Below are 16052 nucleotides of genomic sequence, written 5' to 3'. Positions count from 1 at the left end.
ACTCTTCTTTGCTGTAGAGCAGAGGGCCTGTTGGTGTTTGATAGAAAGAGGGAAAGGGAGGCAGTGGAGAATTGTGCTTGGCCTTGACCTGGAGCAGATGCACCCCCGCCCCGCCCCGCCCTTTGGCATCCTGCTCACGGTCTCATCTGTAGCATCCTGGATGCGCTGGGCTAGTGTGGTCCTCGCCCCAGGCAGTCGCCGTGCCTCGCCTTTCTCTCTGCCACCAGAACAAGCCTGGCCCTGCTCCAGCTTCCAGAGGGCAGCGTGGAGTCAAGGGTTAAGAACACATCGACCTTCAGGGAGGGCTGCAAAAATCTGGGTTGCTGTCAGGCTCCTGGGCGAATTCTTTTTTAAAAAAATTGAAGTTGATTTACAGCATTGTGCCCGTGTCTGCTGGACAGCCAAGTGACTCAGTTATACGTGTGTATGCATCCCTATTTTTGACTATTCTTTTCCATTATGGTTTCATCACAGGATATTGAACATAGTTCCCTGTGCTCAACGGTAGGCCCTTGTTCGTCCATTCTCCGTGTGATAGTTTGCATCTACCCACCCCCAAATCCCACTCCATCCCGCCCCCTCCCCGCTTCCCCTTGGTAACCACAAGTCTGTTCTCTGTGAGTCTCTTTCTGCTTTGTAGATAGGTTCACTTGTGCCCTAGGTTCTACATATAAGTGATATCCTATGGTACTTGTCTTTCTCTTTCTGCCTTGCTTCACTTGGGATGGTATCTCTAGCTGCATCCACCTTGCTGCAAATGGCATTCTCTTTTCACAGCTGTGTAGTATTCCACTGTATGTGTATAACCACATCTCCTTTATCCATTCATCTGTCGACAGACATTTAGGTTGTTTCCAGGTCTAGGCTGTTGTGAACATAGGGGTGCATGTATCTTTTTTAATTGTCTGGGTATATTTAGCTACTGCAGGCACCTCTGGAAGAGGGGATAACAGGATTTGCCTCATCGTGGGTCATGCTCTTAGCGTAGCATCTGGCATTCCGAGCATCCTCAGTAAAGGTGGTGGTGGCTGAAAAGATGAAGGTGTTTGCAGGAGCTTCACCTCTGCTTTCGTCCTGCCTCATCTGTCCGTGGGGGGAATGAGCCACCTCAGCCAAGGTCTGGGCTCCCAGCAGCTACTGTCCTGAGGTGACACTCAAGGCTGGGTGCCCCCAAATCCCATTTCTTTCCTGCCATCTTTCCCACTCAAAACCTGGACATAATGAACCCCAATCCAGAAAGTCTTTGAAAATCTTTGTTAGAAAGGGCTACCCAAGTGCAAGGGGATGTTTCCTTCAGAAGCTTTTCAACAGCATCCATGAAAAATAGATGAGCTCTCTTGAATTGCAAATGTTCTTAAGGTTTAAGGCAAAAATGTGAAAATTGGTCTCTTCCCCCCTGCACCCCCCACTCCTGGTGAGGTCAGGGATTCGGTTGCCTCTGTTTAGCAGTAAACATCAAACACAGTCTTTAGGGCCTGAAAAAAGCTTCTTCCTTGTGGCATCACCCTTCCCAGAAGCTTGAACCCAATTAATTTTAATTCAGTTCTGTTTCCACTGGCTTTTTTTGTTTTTGTTTTTTAAATATTTCAAGAAGTATTTAATAAGCTTTCTCTCTGTGCCTGGCTTCATGCCAGAGGCTGTGGGGTTGAAGATGTATAAAACAGTCTTCAGTCCCATCAGAGGGATTATAATTGAGTTCAATCAGGGTAAGACTTGACGGCACAAATGGCTGAATTGTGCCAATTTAAGTACACAAGTGAGAGCCCACGTGAGCTTCCCAGGTGGCTCAGTGGTAAACAGTCCACCTGCAGTGCAGGAGATATGGGTTCGATCCCTGGGTCAGGAAGATCCCCTGGAAGAGGAAATGGCAAACCACTTCAGTATTCCTGCCTGGAAAATTCCATGGACAGAGGAGCCTGGTGGACTACAATCCACAGGGTCGCAAAAAGTCAGACATAGCTGAGTGACTGAGCACGCAGTAGAGACATGACTTAGTGACTGAACAAGAGCCCACTTGAGCAGAGGAAGACAGGGATCAGAAATTAACCCAGGCAGCCTCAGGGCTCCATGGGTTGGTCGTCCATCTCCTTGGCTTCACTGAACACATAAACACTGAGGTTATGATGGAGCACTTTTTGCCTCTGCAGATCCTCTACTTGAGCAGAATCTTAGGACTCTGCTGTAACTAAGATGGGAGGTTAACAGGAATCCTCATAGGCTTTATTTCGGTTTCTTCAGCTTGTTCTAGGAAAATGGACCACCCAGGGATATCCTTGCCCTTGTTGGAACATGTTAGAACATTACAGTGCAGGGAGCTGGGGACCACTGAAGCCCACTGTGGCCCAGGGAGAGGGCCGTGGCTTCCCTGCAGCATCCTCTGGGTCTGGGCGCTTCCCTTGTTCAACATGCAGCTGAGAGCCTGGCATTTTAGAAAACTGAGGTTTCTTAACTCTACTTTGATAACTCTTCAAAGAGGGATCCTGTTGTGCATTCTTGTGTGCGTCTGAGTACCTGTGTTTGCTTCTGATTGGAAGGATAAAAAGCCCAAAGAACAAGAAAAAAGAGGGGATTTTCTTCATCGACCGTTTTCCAAGAAGCTGGACAAGAACCTGCCATCACACAAACAGCCATCGGCCTCGCTCATCACGCAGATTCAGAGCACCAGGGCCCTGCTCAAGGACCGCAAGGCCTCCAAGCCTGGGTGCCCCGACAAAGGTGGGTCAGCGTGGGGGCTCTCCGGGCCGCTCATGTGCAACTGCGTGGCTGCTGTGCACCCCATGCTGGTGTCTGTGTGGGCCCCTGGGACAGACACGGCTCCTGTGCCCATGGGAAAGCAGAATTAACGCTTGAGAGGCGATGTGAGAACAAGTAAGGTCCTGACTGCTTGGTGTGGTCCACCTGTGTGGGCAGGATTTGAGAAACCAGAGATGGGGTGGGTGCAGAAATCAGGGTGTAAAGTATTACAGGAGTAGAGACTGGGGTGCAGGAGCAGAGACTGGGGTGCAGGAGCAGAGATGGGGTGCAGGAGCAGAGATGGGGTGCAGGAATAGAGATGGGGTGCAGGAGCAGAGATGGGGTGCAGGAATAGAGATGGGGTGCAGGAGCAGAGATGGGGTGCAGGAGCAGAGATGGGGTGCAGGAATAGAGATGGGGTGCAGGAGCAGAGATGGGGTGCAGGAGCAGAGATGGGGTGCAGGAGCAGAGATTGGGGTGCAGGAGCAGAGATTGGGGTGCAGGAATAGAGATTGGGGTGCAGGAGCAGAGATGGGGTGCAAGAGCAGAGATTGGGGTGCAGGAGCAGAGATTGGGTGCAGGAATAGAGATGGAGTGCAGGAGAGATGATTTTGGAGAAGCAGACATAAAGGTGGGTGGTACTATGGGAGCAGAGACTGGGGTGCATGGTTTTGTGGGAGAGCAGATACCAGGGTGCATGGCATTGTGGGAGCAGAAACTGGGGTGCTTGGTATTTTATTGAGGTAGCAGAGATTGGGGTACATAGTACCATGGAGCCAGGCCTTGGTGTTCAGTTCTGGGGGGCAGAGATCGGGGTTCAGGAGCAGGGATGGGGCGTGCCCTCGTGGGAGCCTTCCCTGAAAAGTGCACCCTGAGAGGCAGTGACACGTGGTCCACAGAGTCTGGGCTCTGGGTGGAGGTAGGGTGCTCAAACCCCACTCTGAGGCTGCTGATGCCCCAAGTTCCTCTCCCTCTGAGGATCTTTACTGATTCCCTTCCTTGTGAAAGGAAACCTACCTGTCAGAGCTATTGGGTGGATCCAGTGAAATAAGGGCTCCCTTGATGGCTCAGACAGTAAAGAATCGGCTTGCCAATGCAAGAGATCCAGGTTTGATCCCTACGTCAGGAAGATCCATGGAGGAGGAAATGGCAACCCACTCCAGTATTCTTGCCTAGAGAATTCCATGGACAGAAGAGGCTGGCGGGCTACAGTCCATGGGGGTTGCATAGAGTTGAATGCAACTGAGCTATTTACACTTGGACTTTTCACTTCAATGAGAAACACGTGTGGGCTTCTCCTCCTCATTCATCACCCAGCACATGAGGTAACTGACGGATATGGGTCTCCCTCCTCTGGAGCAGGCATCCAGGGATGCGGAAAGGAGACTTAACACACCCCGAGACCCCAGAGGGGGCACAGGGCCAGGGGGTGAGTGTCCTGCAGCCAACTGTGGAGTAGAGGAGTGTTCTCCTTACAGAGGGGGATGGGAGAGGTGGTGGAGTCCAGCCTTTGATCCCTTTGTTTTAAATGTGAAGAAACTAAGGCTCCAGGAGGGCTCTGGCTGTCTGACATTAACTATCAGGGAAGTATCCTGCTGTTGTTCAGTCACAATATCATCTCTCACTCTTGGCGACCCCATGGACTGCAGCACGCCAGGCCTCCCTGTCCTTCACCATCTCCTGGAGTTCACTCAAACTCATGTCCATTGAGTCGGTGATGCCATCCAACCATCTCATCCTCTGTAGCTCCCTTCTCCTCCTGCCTTCAATCTTGCCCAGCAGCAGGGTCTTTTCTAGTGACGCAGTTCGTCATATCAGGTGGCCAGAGTATTGGAGCTTCAGCATCAGTCCTTCCAGTGAATATTCAGGGTTGACTTCCTCTAGGATTGAGTGATTTGATCTCCCTGTACTCCAAGGGACTCTCAAGAGTCTTCTCCAGCATCACAGTTCAAAAGCATCAATTTTTCAGTGCTCAGCTTTCTTCATAGTCCAACTCTCACATCCATACATGACCACTGGAAAAACCATAGCCTTGACTAGACAGACCTTTGTTGGTAGGGTACTGGGGACATTCAAAACAGTAGCATGGGTCCTTCTGACTCTAGGAGGGACCAGCTGTCACCCAGGGAACAGTAAATCTACTTGGTTCCATTTAATTCTGCAGGCGCCAGGAAGGCAGGGGCCCCACTGGAGAGACTGCGCTTATTCCTCTTTGGGAGACTTTCCTTTCTGGCTTTGGAACCAGCAGTGAATCCGGGCCCTCGACAATGGCATCCTGTGGGTTCCCTGAAGGAAGGTCTAGGTAGTAGCTGCATATTTGGGGTTAACTTTGTAGCAGGCTTCCCTGGTGGCTCAGATGGTAAAGCATCTGCCTGCAATGTGGGAGACCCAGGTTTGATCCCTAGGTTGGGAAGATCCCTTGGAGAAGGAAATGGCAACCCACTCCAATATTCTTGCCTGAAAAATTCCATGGATGGGCCTGGTGGGCAATAGTCCATGGGGTCACAAAGAGTCAGACATGACTGAGCAACTTCACTCACTTATGTAGCCCCAGAGACTATATAAGAGTCTGTTCCTTGGTACTTTGCTGGGCCAACTGTCATCTGTTCCTTTGCATTTTGCCTTTGTCCTGGGATTTGGGAGTCTGTGCCGAGAAGCGCTGAGGATCCTGTGTTAACAGTTCACACTGACCGCTCATGGTGTGGCGGGCGCTGCTTCAGCTCTTACCTCAGCCCATGAGATCATTCTCACCCCCATTTCTAGAGATGAGGAAATAGCACAGAGAGTTGTCCAAAGTCGGGGAGCTGGTAAGTGATGGAGTCCAGACTTCCAGCCCAGCAGCCTGGCTCTAGAGCTTTCTCTGCTGACCAGGGTAGCTGACTCCCTCCCGGGAAGGATGGGGTGACGAGGAGCCAGCCGACATGCCCAGGGCTCAGGCGGGTGACTCTGCCCTTCTCACTGGGGACCATGCAGGGTCCGGGTCTCTACCCTGGGGCTGTCTCTGGGGTGGGAATAAATAGGGTGCCTGTGGGAGGTATCCTGCCAGGATTTACACCTCTAGGCAAGCAGAGAAAGCAGAAGAGGGTGGAGGGAGAAGCTGGGCTATAAGACTGGGGCACACAGCCATCTCAGGGAGAGGCAGGGGGCTCGTGTGCCAGCTGGAATGCTGGAGATGTTAGCCGTCAATGAATTTCCCTTTTCTCTGCCTGTGAATCTCAGGCATTTGTGCTGGCCCCAGGAGGAGATTTATTTGGGGATCTGTGTATATATTTATGTAAGGGGAAGAGGATTCCCCGTGCCCTTGGCTGTCACCGAAATCGCTCCCGGTGGGAACAGCTCACTCCTGCCTCCAGGCCCCAGCAGGGCTGTCAGGTGTGATGGTAGGAGAACCAATCAAGACAGGGCCTGGTCCATGGCAACCTGGCTTCACGTCCCTCAGTGCCAAACGCCGGGGGTTTCCTTTCTTCTGTGCCAAAGTCTGCAAACCTGGATTCTAGCCTGTGCCCGCTTGAGATGGAAGCCACGGGAGTTGGCTGGTTGCCTGAAATATATAGATGAAGAGTGTTTCACCCCTGTTTGGGTGAGGCTTCAGGGAGACTAGAAATCACGAGAGAGTCTTTAAAAGGGAGGAAATTCTGGGGCTTCCCTGGTGGCTCAGTGGTAAAGAATCCGCCTGCCGATGCGGGAGCCACGGGTTTGATCCCTGATCCAGGAAGATCCCACATGCCGAGGAGCAAGTTAGCCCATGCGCCACAACTGTTGAACCTGTGCGCTAGAGCCCTTGAGCTGCAACTTCTGAAGCCCACACACACTGGGGCCCATGCTCTGCAGCAAGGGAGGCCGCCAAAATGAGAAGCCTGCACAGCGCAGCTGGAGAGTAGCCCCCGCACAGCAATGAAGGCTCGGCACAGCCAAAAATAATGAATAAATAAAAATTTAAAAAGGAAGGAAATTCTGACCCATGCTCCAGCACGGAGGAACCTGGAGAACACTGTACTCAGTGAAACAAGCCAGTTATGAAAGGACAAATGCTGTAGATTCCACCTACATGAAGGAGCTAGAGTAGTCAGATGTATAGACCAGTTGCCCCAGGCAACCACTAGCAGATCTGCAAGTGAAGAGTTCTGTTTCACAAGCGTGTGAATGTACTTAACTGCACTGTACACTTAAAAGAGGTTAAGTAATAAATAGTTTAAAATTCATGTTATATAATTTTTACCATAATTTTTTTTTTAAAGTTACGAAGAAACCTTCCTTCTGGTTTTGATTATCTCAGGACCAAATTTGCAAGTCCTCAGTGAGTTGGAATCCACATGTCCGGCAGTTTTGTGGTCATTCTGTTGAGCCACAGACCTTTTCATTCAGAGGCACTTGGATGGGGTCCAGAATTTTAAGCAACCAAAAGGAGAGCAGAAGTTAAGCTGGTGCCGTGAGGCAAGTCAGAACCCAGGAGGCCTTCTGTCCCCTCCACTCCAGGAAGACTGTCTGGTTCCCCAAGGGGAGATGGGAAGCCATGAGCTCCTTGGTTCCATCTGACCTCCCTGGGCACCTCCCGCCCCGTCTCAGTGAAACTGGAGGTCCGAGTGCATGGGAACAGGGCCGTGGGCACTGACCGTGTGGCTTCTTCATGTTTCCTTTTCTTTCTTGATGTGCAGATTCCTTTGGCTGCCGCAATATTTTTCGCAAAACCTCAGACTCCAATTGTGTGGCCTCCTCCTCCATGGAGTTCATCCCCGTGCCACCCCCCAGGACCCCCAGGATCGTGAAGAAACCAGAGCCCCCTCAGCAGGGGCCTGGGAGCACCAGCCTCCCCATCAAGGAAGACCCCCTGATGCTGGATATGGTGCGCTCCTTTGAGTCTGTGGATCGTGACGACCAGACAGAACTACTCTCCCCATCACATCACTATAGGATTCTGAACTCCCCTGGGGGTCTGGCTCGCTGTGAGCGGACACTCTCGCCCGTCCTGCTGCCTGGAAGCCCGTCGCCTCTCCAAACTCCTTTGCACCCCACTCTGGTCTCCTTTGCTCATGAAGATAAGAACAGCCCCCACAAAGAGGAGGGCACGTGCTCCCCAGCCCCGGGGCCTGGTAATGGCCCTGCGCAACCCCTGGGGAGCCCCAACTGTGTCAAGAGCCGAGGCAGGTTCCCCATGATGGGCATCGGTCAGATGCTGAGGAAGCGGCATCAGAGCCTGCAGCCCCCTGCAGACAGGCCCCTGGAGGCCAGCATGCCCCCGCTGCAGCCCCCGGCCCCTGCAAGTCTCTCCTTCGACTTGGCTGACGGGGTTAAAGGCCAGTGCTGACCTGGGCCAGTGAAGGGCATCCAGGCTTTTCTAAGGAAAGCAGTGGAGCAGCTCCACGCATCTGTCAGGGCGCGAAGACTCTAACGCCTCTCCTGGAGCACCCTGCACACCCTCACCTCCTCCTGACATTCGCTGTCCCTACAGCTGAAACCCACAGACCCAGAGCCTGTACTCCCCGGTCTCATGCAGGGTCCCCGCTGGAGACGCTGAGACTCCCAGGAGGGTTGGCTGTCTGTGTGGCCAACTCCATCACCCATGGCCTCCTTCCCACCTGCTCACTGGCCCTCCACCCTCCCCCCTCGGTCGGACTGGCAGGGAGAACCGTGCACGGGCCTCTGGCCTTCTCAGACGACACACCCTTCTGAGCTGTTTCTCCACTCTGTGCTCTGTGTGTGCCTCTCAGTGGGTTGGTCTCATTTCAGCAGTCACATGGCAGTGGAAGCACCCAGGCCACAGTTTCCCCTCCTTTAATTGAGAGAACTCCCTGCAGGGTGGCAAGAGCTGGTCACCCAGAGAACCCAGCTTCAGGAACCCCTGGGGAAGATGGGCAGGAAGCTTAGAAACCAGCACCACCCACTCCGATCAGGTCCAAGACTGATCCCCACAGTGGGGTCCCTCGTGAATGGAAAGGACCAATGTGGGACACTCATTTGCCAAGCAGGGTCTTGATGGAATTTTTTTTCACTTGGTTGAAAGTTGCTAGCAGTTGAATTATTAGTATCTTCTCCAAAGGTGATTGTTCTTTATGTGGTGTTGTTAAATCGAGTCAACATGATTTTTAGAAACCTGGGTGGTGAGATGGGAAGTGATTTCACCAAACTCCTGTTCTCATGAGAGGATGAGCATGGAGGGCATCAAGGCTTGCCCAGGTGATGTTTTCAGTGGCACTGGCCCGTGGTGGCCTGCAGGAGGGGCTGTGATCCTAGCCAGCCACCTGTCCTTCCCTTCGGATCAACAGAGCCCGGATCCTTCTGGAAGGTGCAGAACACAGTTACAGTCGGTTATTTAGAAAGAGAAGACAGGTAAGGTTGAATATGGACGCGCCCGGAAGGCACCATTAGCTCTGTGCAATGCAGTTTTCAAGCTGCCAAGGCAACAAGTGTGGTTTAGAGCTCAGCCAGTTTGCCGTGAGCGGTGAGAGGCTCATGTGGAGGGACTCACGTTCAAAATACAGTACTGTATCTTCTTTGAGGAAAGCAGTGTTCCTCAAACAAGGCTTTGAATCCGTGGTTGGTTTTCACACCTTTTGCCAAGGATGGAACCAAAGATGCACCTCTGGGTCTGTGTCCGTGCCGTCCCTGTGTACGTGTTTTGTGAATCCCAGTGTTGTCTGACTGTGTCTAGTTTGGAGCCTGCCAGGAGCTGTCTCCGTTGGGGCCGGGACCCTGGCCCTTGGTGGGGACCACTCGGCCATGAACAGAATTGGCAAAAGTAGAATCAGCACAGGTTGGATGCAGGTCAGCTCGGAGACAGGTTCCATTGTGGCTTGGAGTCTTCAACTGCTGGCTGGTGCGGGCGTACCAGAAACTGCTGCTGGGGCCACCCCAGGGATAGTCCTCCCAGCCCATCGATCCGAAAGAAGTCCAAGACCCTGGAGCCGTGCAAAGCCTTCCTTCGCTTCCACCGGCAGCCAGCCTGTGCCAGAGAGTGCTGGGGGTGGGCGTTCCTTTCTTCTCATTCGGCACTGGTGACCTCCTCCTGCCCCAGATGTCCCTGGCTGAGCGAAGAGAGGGTGGACACCTGGCTGTGCCCAGTCCTGGCTGATCTTGACGAGATCCGGGGCGGCTGCTCCCCCCGCCACCTTGTTGGGGATCGCCCAAGCGCTGGGGCTTGTTGGGAGGAGGTCAGACTCCCCGCTGTGGGGAGTGGCACTCCTTTGGATGGCTCCAGACCAGGCTCTGGAACTTTCCACTGAAAAATAGAGCTTTTATTTTTTTAAAGCAGAGAGAAGAAAAGAAGCAGCTGAGAAGTCCCTCTCTCCATTTGACATGGAGTGTTTGGTTTTTGATTGGTGAAGAAGCCTCTTTGAAGATGGTTTCTAGCTGCAAGCGTTGGCTCCGTAGGCTTGCAGGCTGCATGCCTGCGAACTTGGTCTAAGCTCTCTCTGTCTCTCTTGTGTTTTACTTGCCTCGAGACCATGAGCATTTCTGTGTCGCTGTGTTCACCTGCTGGGACATGTTCCCCGATCCTGGCACGCTTCCAGAACAGCTGACCGTCTGCATCACCACTGGCAACTTGAACTGTGAACTCAGGTTTATTCTAAGCCCAGTGAGAGGTGAGGGGGGCCAGTGAGGAAGGGGAGAATCCATATTTTGTGTGTGTGAGCGCCTGACAAATCTATGGAATCGAGTGAGGGGGAAATGTTGAGTTCTTTATTATTTTATTATATTTATATGCAGGCCTTGAGTATCCCTTTGCTAAGTACAAAGTGTATTTTGTCTGTTGGACCCATGGCCGTCTCTTGTTAGTCTGCACCTGTGAGCTCAATCAGCCTGTGTGTAGTTACTGCCGGAAGTGACGACTATCATCGTGTGATATCCGGAAGTCAAGTTGGCTTTGGTTGTACGATTTGGTCATAAGTAAGGACTGTATTTATGTCACCTTTCTGAAATATATGTACTTTTATAACGACTGTGAAATACACTTTTCCCTCACTATGACTGCTTCGTTTATTGACTGATATGTCTGAAAACTAAGAGTATGTTGCAAAAGAGTGGTGTTGGCTTCTAAGTAAGGTTCTTGGCCCCGCAACAGACAGACTACAAGAGGGGATCGAGGTGCGGGTATTCAGGGCATTTTTGGCTTTGCTTCATTGCTACAGGGGTGCCTGCAGACTTCTATCTGCCTGATGTACTGCAAATGGCAGTTCAAGGTGAATCAGCTTTTTTTTTTTTTGCAGGGGAAATGTTCAGGTTCTTCCTTCTGAGACTGTAAAAGTGTTAGTCACTCAGTCATGTCTGACTCTTTGTGACCCCATAGACAGTAGCCCACCAGGCTCCTTTGTGTATGGAATTCTCCAGGCAGGAACACTGGAGAGGGTTGCCATTTCCTTCTCCAGGGGATCTTCCCGACCCAGGGATTGAACCTGGTTCTCCTGCATTGCAGGCAGATTCTTTACTGTCCAAGCCGACAGAGGAGCCCTGAAATTCCTGAATTTCCCTGGCCTCCCTCCCCATTTTCTCACAGGCATCTGCCCTGATAAAATCTTCATATGCGTAAGCCCATTTCAATGTCTGCTTAAGCTAGACCCAGACTAGCTTAAGACTGTGAAAATGGTGCATGAGGAATGACATCTGTGAACGTCCCCTTTAGATCTGGTCCTTGTTGCAGGACTTGGTGAGGGTGAGGGGGAATTGAAGTGATGAGTAGAATGAAGGGGGAGTCCAGATGGGGTGTTTGGATTGGCCCAGTTCTGACTTCCTTTATAACTGCTCACAAGGCGTTTTTCGTATTTGTGGACTTGCTTAAGCCCTGTGTCCCCTGAGCTGTGTGGCCTCCCTGTGCAGTATAGCATGGTAGAAAGTGAGAGGTCCACGGCTTTCGCTTCATGAAGCGCTCTGAAGTTTGATGGGGTGGGGCTGGGGGGACCAGAATGTGTAGCTAGTATTGATGATGGTAACAGCCCACTCCAGTATTCTTGTCTGGAGAAGCCCAAGGGCTCCAGTCCATGCGGTTGCAAAGCATCGGACACGACTGAGTGATAAATCCTTCTTTGTTTCAGGAATCAGAGCATTTTAGAACAGAAGGGGACTTGAGATTATCTGGTGAAAGACAGCTTTTTTAAAAAATTCTTTTTTCTTTTGAACTTTTAGTTTTGTATTGGGATGTAGCCGATTTACAGTGTTGTGATAGTTTCAGGTGAACAGCGAAGGGACTCAGTCATACATGTACATGTATCCATTCTCTCCCAAACTCCCCTCCCATCCAGGCTGCCACATAACACTGAGCAGAGTTCCATGGGGTGCAACCCCAGCTTTTCTGAAGAAGAGAAAACTGGGGCCCAAATGGTTTAGGGACTCCAAGGTCCTGAGTGAGCTGGTCCCAGAGGGGTTTCGGAGGACATGGCCCCTACCTCCATGAACACAGAGAAATCAGAGAGCTTGGCCACCACGGGCAGAGGGGAAAGTCAGCTGCTGATTGAGCTGTCCTTATAGCACACATCTTTGAGGTGTCTGTGTGGACCAGGTCTTCGCAGTGTTAAGTCATTCTCAAAATCATATGACTTGTTGAGATTCTGAGCATCATGGTCTTTCTGCCATCGACCATCAACTCAAACCGGGACAAAGACTTTCTTTCTCAACAGATCTCCCAAGTAAGCAGCCACCCTGGATCGTCTCCTTATCTACGTTAGCTGTTAAAAGGCTGCTGGGTTTTACTAGATTAAGCCAATAAAATACTTGCTGTATAACCGTGTCATAAAATGAGACCAGTTCAGAAAGAATGCAAGACTGATATTTTTAGGGGGGCGTCTGGAAGCCTCTCGATTATTGCATTTGTTTTCTCTATAAGACCCTCTCTGTGCTACAGGCACAGTTAGAATAATTCAGAGCAGGACTGGGAGCTGGTTCAATTTCATGTCATCACTTTTCAATGAAAGGAGCATATTTCCTGAGTAGTAAATGAGTGTATTATTTGTGGCAGTTTTTTTTTTTTTTAATCTGTCAAGGGAGCGCTTCAGACATCTGGTTCCAAAGACAAATGTGGGTCTATATTTGTACTTCTTTTCTGCGGATCTCTCAGAGCTGATGTCTGTGGCACAAGGTCTGGGGGTGGTAAACAGTGGGGAACGTCGTAGCCTTTGCAGTTTCCTTCCACATGTATATCAGCCTTTGAGCTGGGGTGCACATAAGGAGGCCTTTGGGGGCAGCAGCTCTGAGTGTGTGGGACAGACTGATGTACTGGAAGCTCAGGCACTGACCAAAGGCCACATCACAGAGTGGACAATGCCAGGGAGATGCATTATTTACAGATGAAATAAATAAATGAACAGCGCTGATTTAAGGCCCTGAGCTAGTTGCTCAACATATTCCTTGCCCAGATCGCCCCAGGCTATTTTTCCCCTGATATTTACTTTTGGCTGCATCGGGTCTTAGTTGTTGCATGTGGGGTCTTCGCTGTGGGCTCTCTAATTGTGGCGCAGGGGCTCAGGAGTTGCGACACGTGGGCTTAGCTGTCCCATGGCATGTGGACTTCCCTGGTGGCTCAGGGGTAAGGAATCCGCCTGCAGTGTAGGAGATGCAGTTTGACTCCCGAGTCAGAAAGATGCCCTGGAGACAGGAAATGGCTACCCACTCTGGTATTGTTGCCTGGAATATCCTGTGGATGGAGGAGCCTGGTGGGCTACCGTCTATGGGGTCACAAAAGCAATAGACACAACTGATCAACCAAACAACAATCTTGGTTCCCCAACCAGAGATCAAGCCCATGTCCCCTGCACTGGATGGCAGATTCTTAACCACTGGACCTCGAGGGAAGTCCCAGCCTAATAGCTATTTTGAAAGAAAAGTCTTTGGCTGATATTGCATATATAAACCCTCAGGAATAACAAACTGTGTTCTTTCTAGGCTTTGTTACCATAGCCAGCTAACCAAGGGCAGAGTGCAAGCATGGGTTGGGAATAAGGCTTCCCGTGCAAGATTAGGTAGTGAATTCGCGGCAGGTCCGAGATGGACGTGTCTTTTGTGACCTTTCCCCAGCTTTCAGCCCTCTTCTGACAACCAGTGTATTCAACAGATCAGGTTCTGGTGTGATAGACTGAGCCCCAGATCTCTGTGATTTGCACAATAAAGCTTTATTTCTTACTTATACGACGTTTACACAGTTTGGCTGACGCCAGAGCTGCTCTCCTCCATGTGGTAACTCAGGGATCCAGGTTGCTTCCAGCCTGCGGTCTGTTCATTCAGGATGAAACTTCGCTGGCTGCCTTAGCCAAGAAGCTTCCTGAGACAGGGAAGCTTGGCATGCTGCAGTCCATGGGGTCATGAAGAGTCAGACGCGACTGAGCGACCAAACAACAAAATAGCCAAAGAAGGACAAGCTGGCAAGCTTCTACTGGCCCTTGAGGGCTACATAAAGGCCAGAACTAGTCCTCTGGGCCTTCCTGTGAGCAGGGTGCTGAGAAACGTGAGGGAGTATATGGTAATTTTGAGCATTACTTTGCCAGCATGTGAAATGAGTGCAGTTGTGCGGTAGTTTGAGCATTCTTCAGCATTGCCCTTCTTTGGGATTGGAATGAAAACTGACCCTTCCAGTCCTGTGGCCCCTGCGGAGTTTTCCAAATGTGCTGGCGTATAGAGTGTAGCACTTTCACAGCAATATGCATATTTTGGGTGCACTGAATGTTTCTGCCACAGGGGAAGTACAGATGCCTCTCTTAGCAGTCCCTTAACATTGGACTGGACTTTCCCATTGTTACACGGTTATGGATCCTCTTCATGTGTAAGGATTGTTCATTGTTTAGTCGCTCTGTCACGCCCAACTCTTTGCGACCTCATGGACTGCAGTGCTACAGGCTTCTCTGACCTCCACTGTCTCCCAGAGTTTGCTCAAATTCATGTCCATTGAGTCGGTGGTGCCATCCAACCATCTCATCCTCTGCTGCCCTTCCCTTCGCCTTTTGCCTTCAATCTTTCCCAGCATCTTTTCCATTGAGTTGGCTCTTCACAGCAGGTGGCTGAAATATTGAAGCTTCAGCTTCAACATCAGTCCTTCCAATGAATATTCAGGATTGATTTCCTTTAGGGTTGACTGATCTCCTTGCAATCCAAGGGACTCTCAAGAGTCTTCTCCAGCAAGGATAAGGATTATTTGTCCTAAATAAAGGGATGAGCATTGTTAATTATTAATACTTCCTGTAATTTAAGAGGACAGTTATAGGCTGAATTGTACATACCCCCCAAAATTCATATACTAAAGACCTAACCCCAGGAACCTCAGAATGTGGGTGTGGTTGGATATAGGGCCTTTAAAGAGGTGAGTTAGGGACTTCCCTGGTGGTCCAGTGGTTAAAACTTCATGCTTCCAATTCAGGGGGCACAGTCAGGGAACTAAGACCTCACATGCCATGAGGCATAGCCAACAAAACACATAAATAAATAAACATAAAAAAGAGTTGAGTTTAAATAAGGCCATCATTGGAAGTGAAGTCACTTAGTCGTGTCTGACTGTAGCCCACCAGGCTCCTCCATCCATGGAATTCTCCAGACAAGAGTACTGGAGTGGGTTGCCATTTCCTTCTCCATTGGGGTGGGCCCTAATTCAATCTGACTGGTGTCCTTATAAGAAGAGAAAATTTGGACACACACAGAGGGACACCGGACAGGGGAAAGACCATGTGAAGACCCAGTGGGAAGGCAGCCATCTGCCGGCCACAGAGAGCGGCCTCGGGAGAAACCCAACCTGCAGACACCTGGGTCTTGGACCTCTGGCCTCCGGAGCTGTGAGAAAATAAACATCTGTTGTTTAAGCTGCACAGTCTGTGGTATTTGGTTACAGCAGCCCCAGCAGACTAACACAAGGGGAAGGCCAAATAGAAATATTTATATATTCTACAAATCCTACAGATTTTGTCCCATATGTTGAATCTCATTTACCCTTTTCTTGCAACTGCATTACTTCCAGAAAGTTGTCCTTTTTCTTGGAGTGAAATTCCACCTTTTCCAAGCATCCCCTATGTGCTAGGCCCTGGGCCAGTTATTTTCAAGTGTATTTCTTCCTTCAACTCAGAGACCCACACTCTTTTTATGTAAAGGGCCAGGTAGCAAACATGTTGCACTTAGCAGACAATCATTCAGTCCATTGTATATTCTTCTTTGTGTTTTTCTTTTTAACAACCTTTGAATAATGTGGAAACCAGGGCTCCACTGGTGGCTCAGTGATAAAGAATCCACCTGCCAGTCCAGGAGACATGGATTTGATCCCTCGCCTGGGAAGATCCCACATGCCTCAGAGCAACTAAGCCCATGAGCCACAACTACTGAGCCCGTGCTCCAGAGTCTGGAGCCGCAACTACTGA

The 16052-nt window shown here is 50.5% G+C and overlaps 1 protein-coding gene across 1 annotated transcript in view; it reads left to right on the top strand.

Annotated features, from left to right (window-relative positions):
* Positions 1-11380, top strand: part of HUNK (hormonally up-regulated Neu-associated kinase) — a 129829-nt gene extending 118449 nt beyond the window's left edge. The window contains exons 10-11 of the mRNA XM_055421394.2: positions 2535-2715; positions 7389-11380. Of these exons, the coding sequence (XP_055277369.1) occupies positions 2535-2715; positions 7389-8038 (831 nt within the window). The 3' untranslated portion in view covers positions 8039-11380. The remainder of the gene's footprint in view (positions 1-2534; positions 2716-7388) is intronic.
* Positions 11381-16052: the final 4672 nt, after the last annotated feature.

The sequence above is a fragment of the Moschus berezovskii genome, chromosome 1, assembly GCF_049115385.1.
Source record: "Moschus berezovskii isolate FMDL1 chromosome 1, NW_MosBer_1.0, whole genome shotgun sequence".
Classification (NCBI taxonomy): Eukaryota; Metazoa; Chordata; class Mammalia; order Artiodactyla; family Moschidae; genus Moschus; species Moschus berezovskii.
This window is presented reverse-complemented; position numbering and strand designations above follow the sequence as displayed.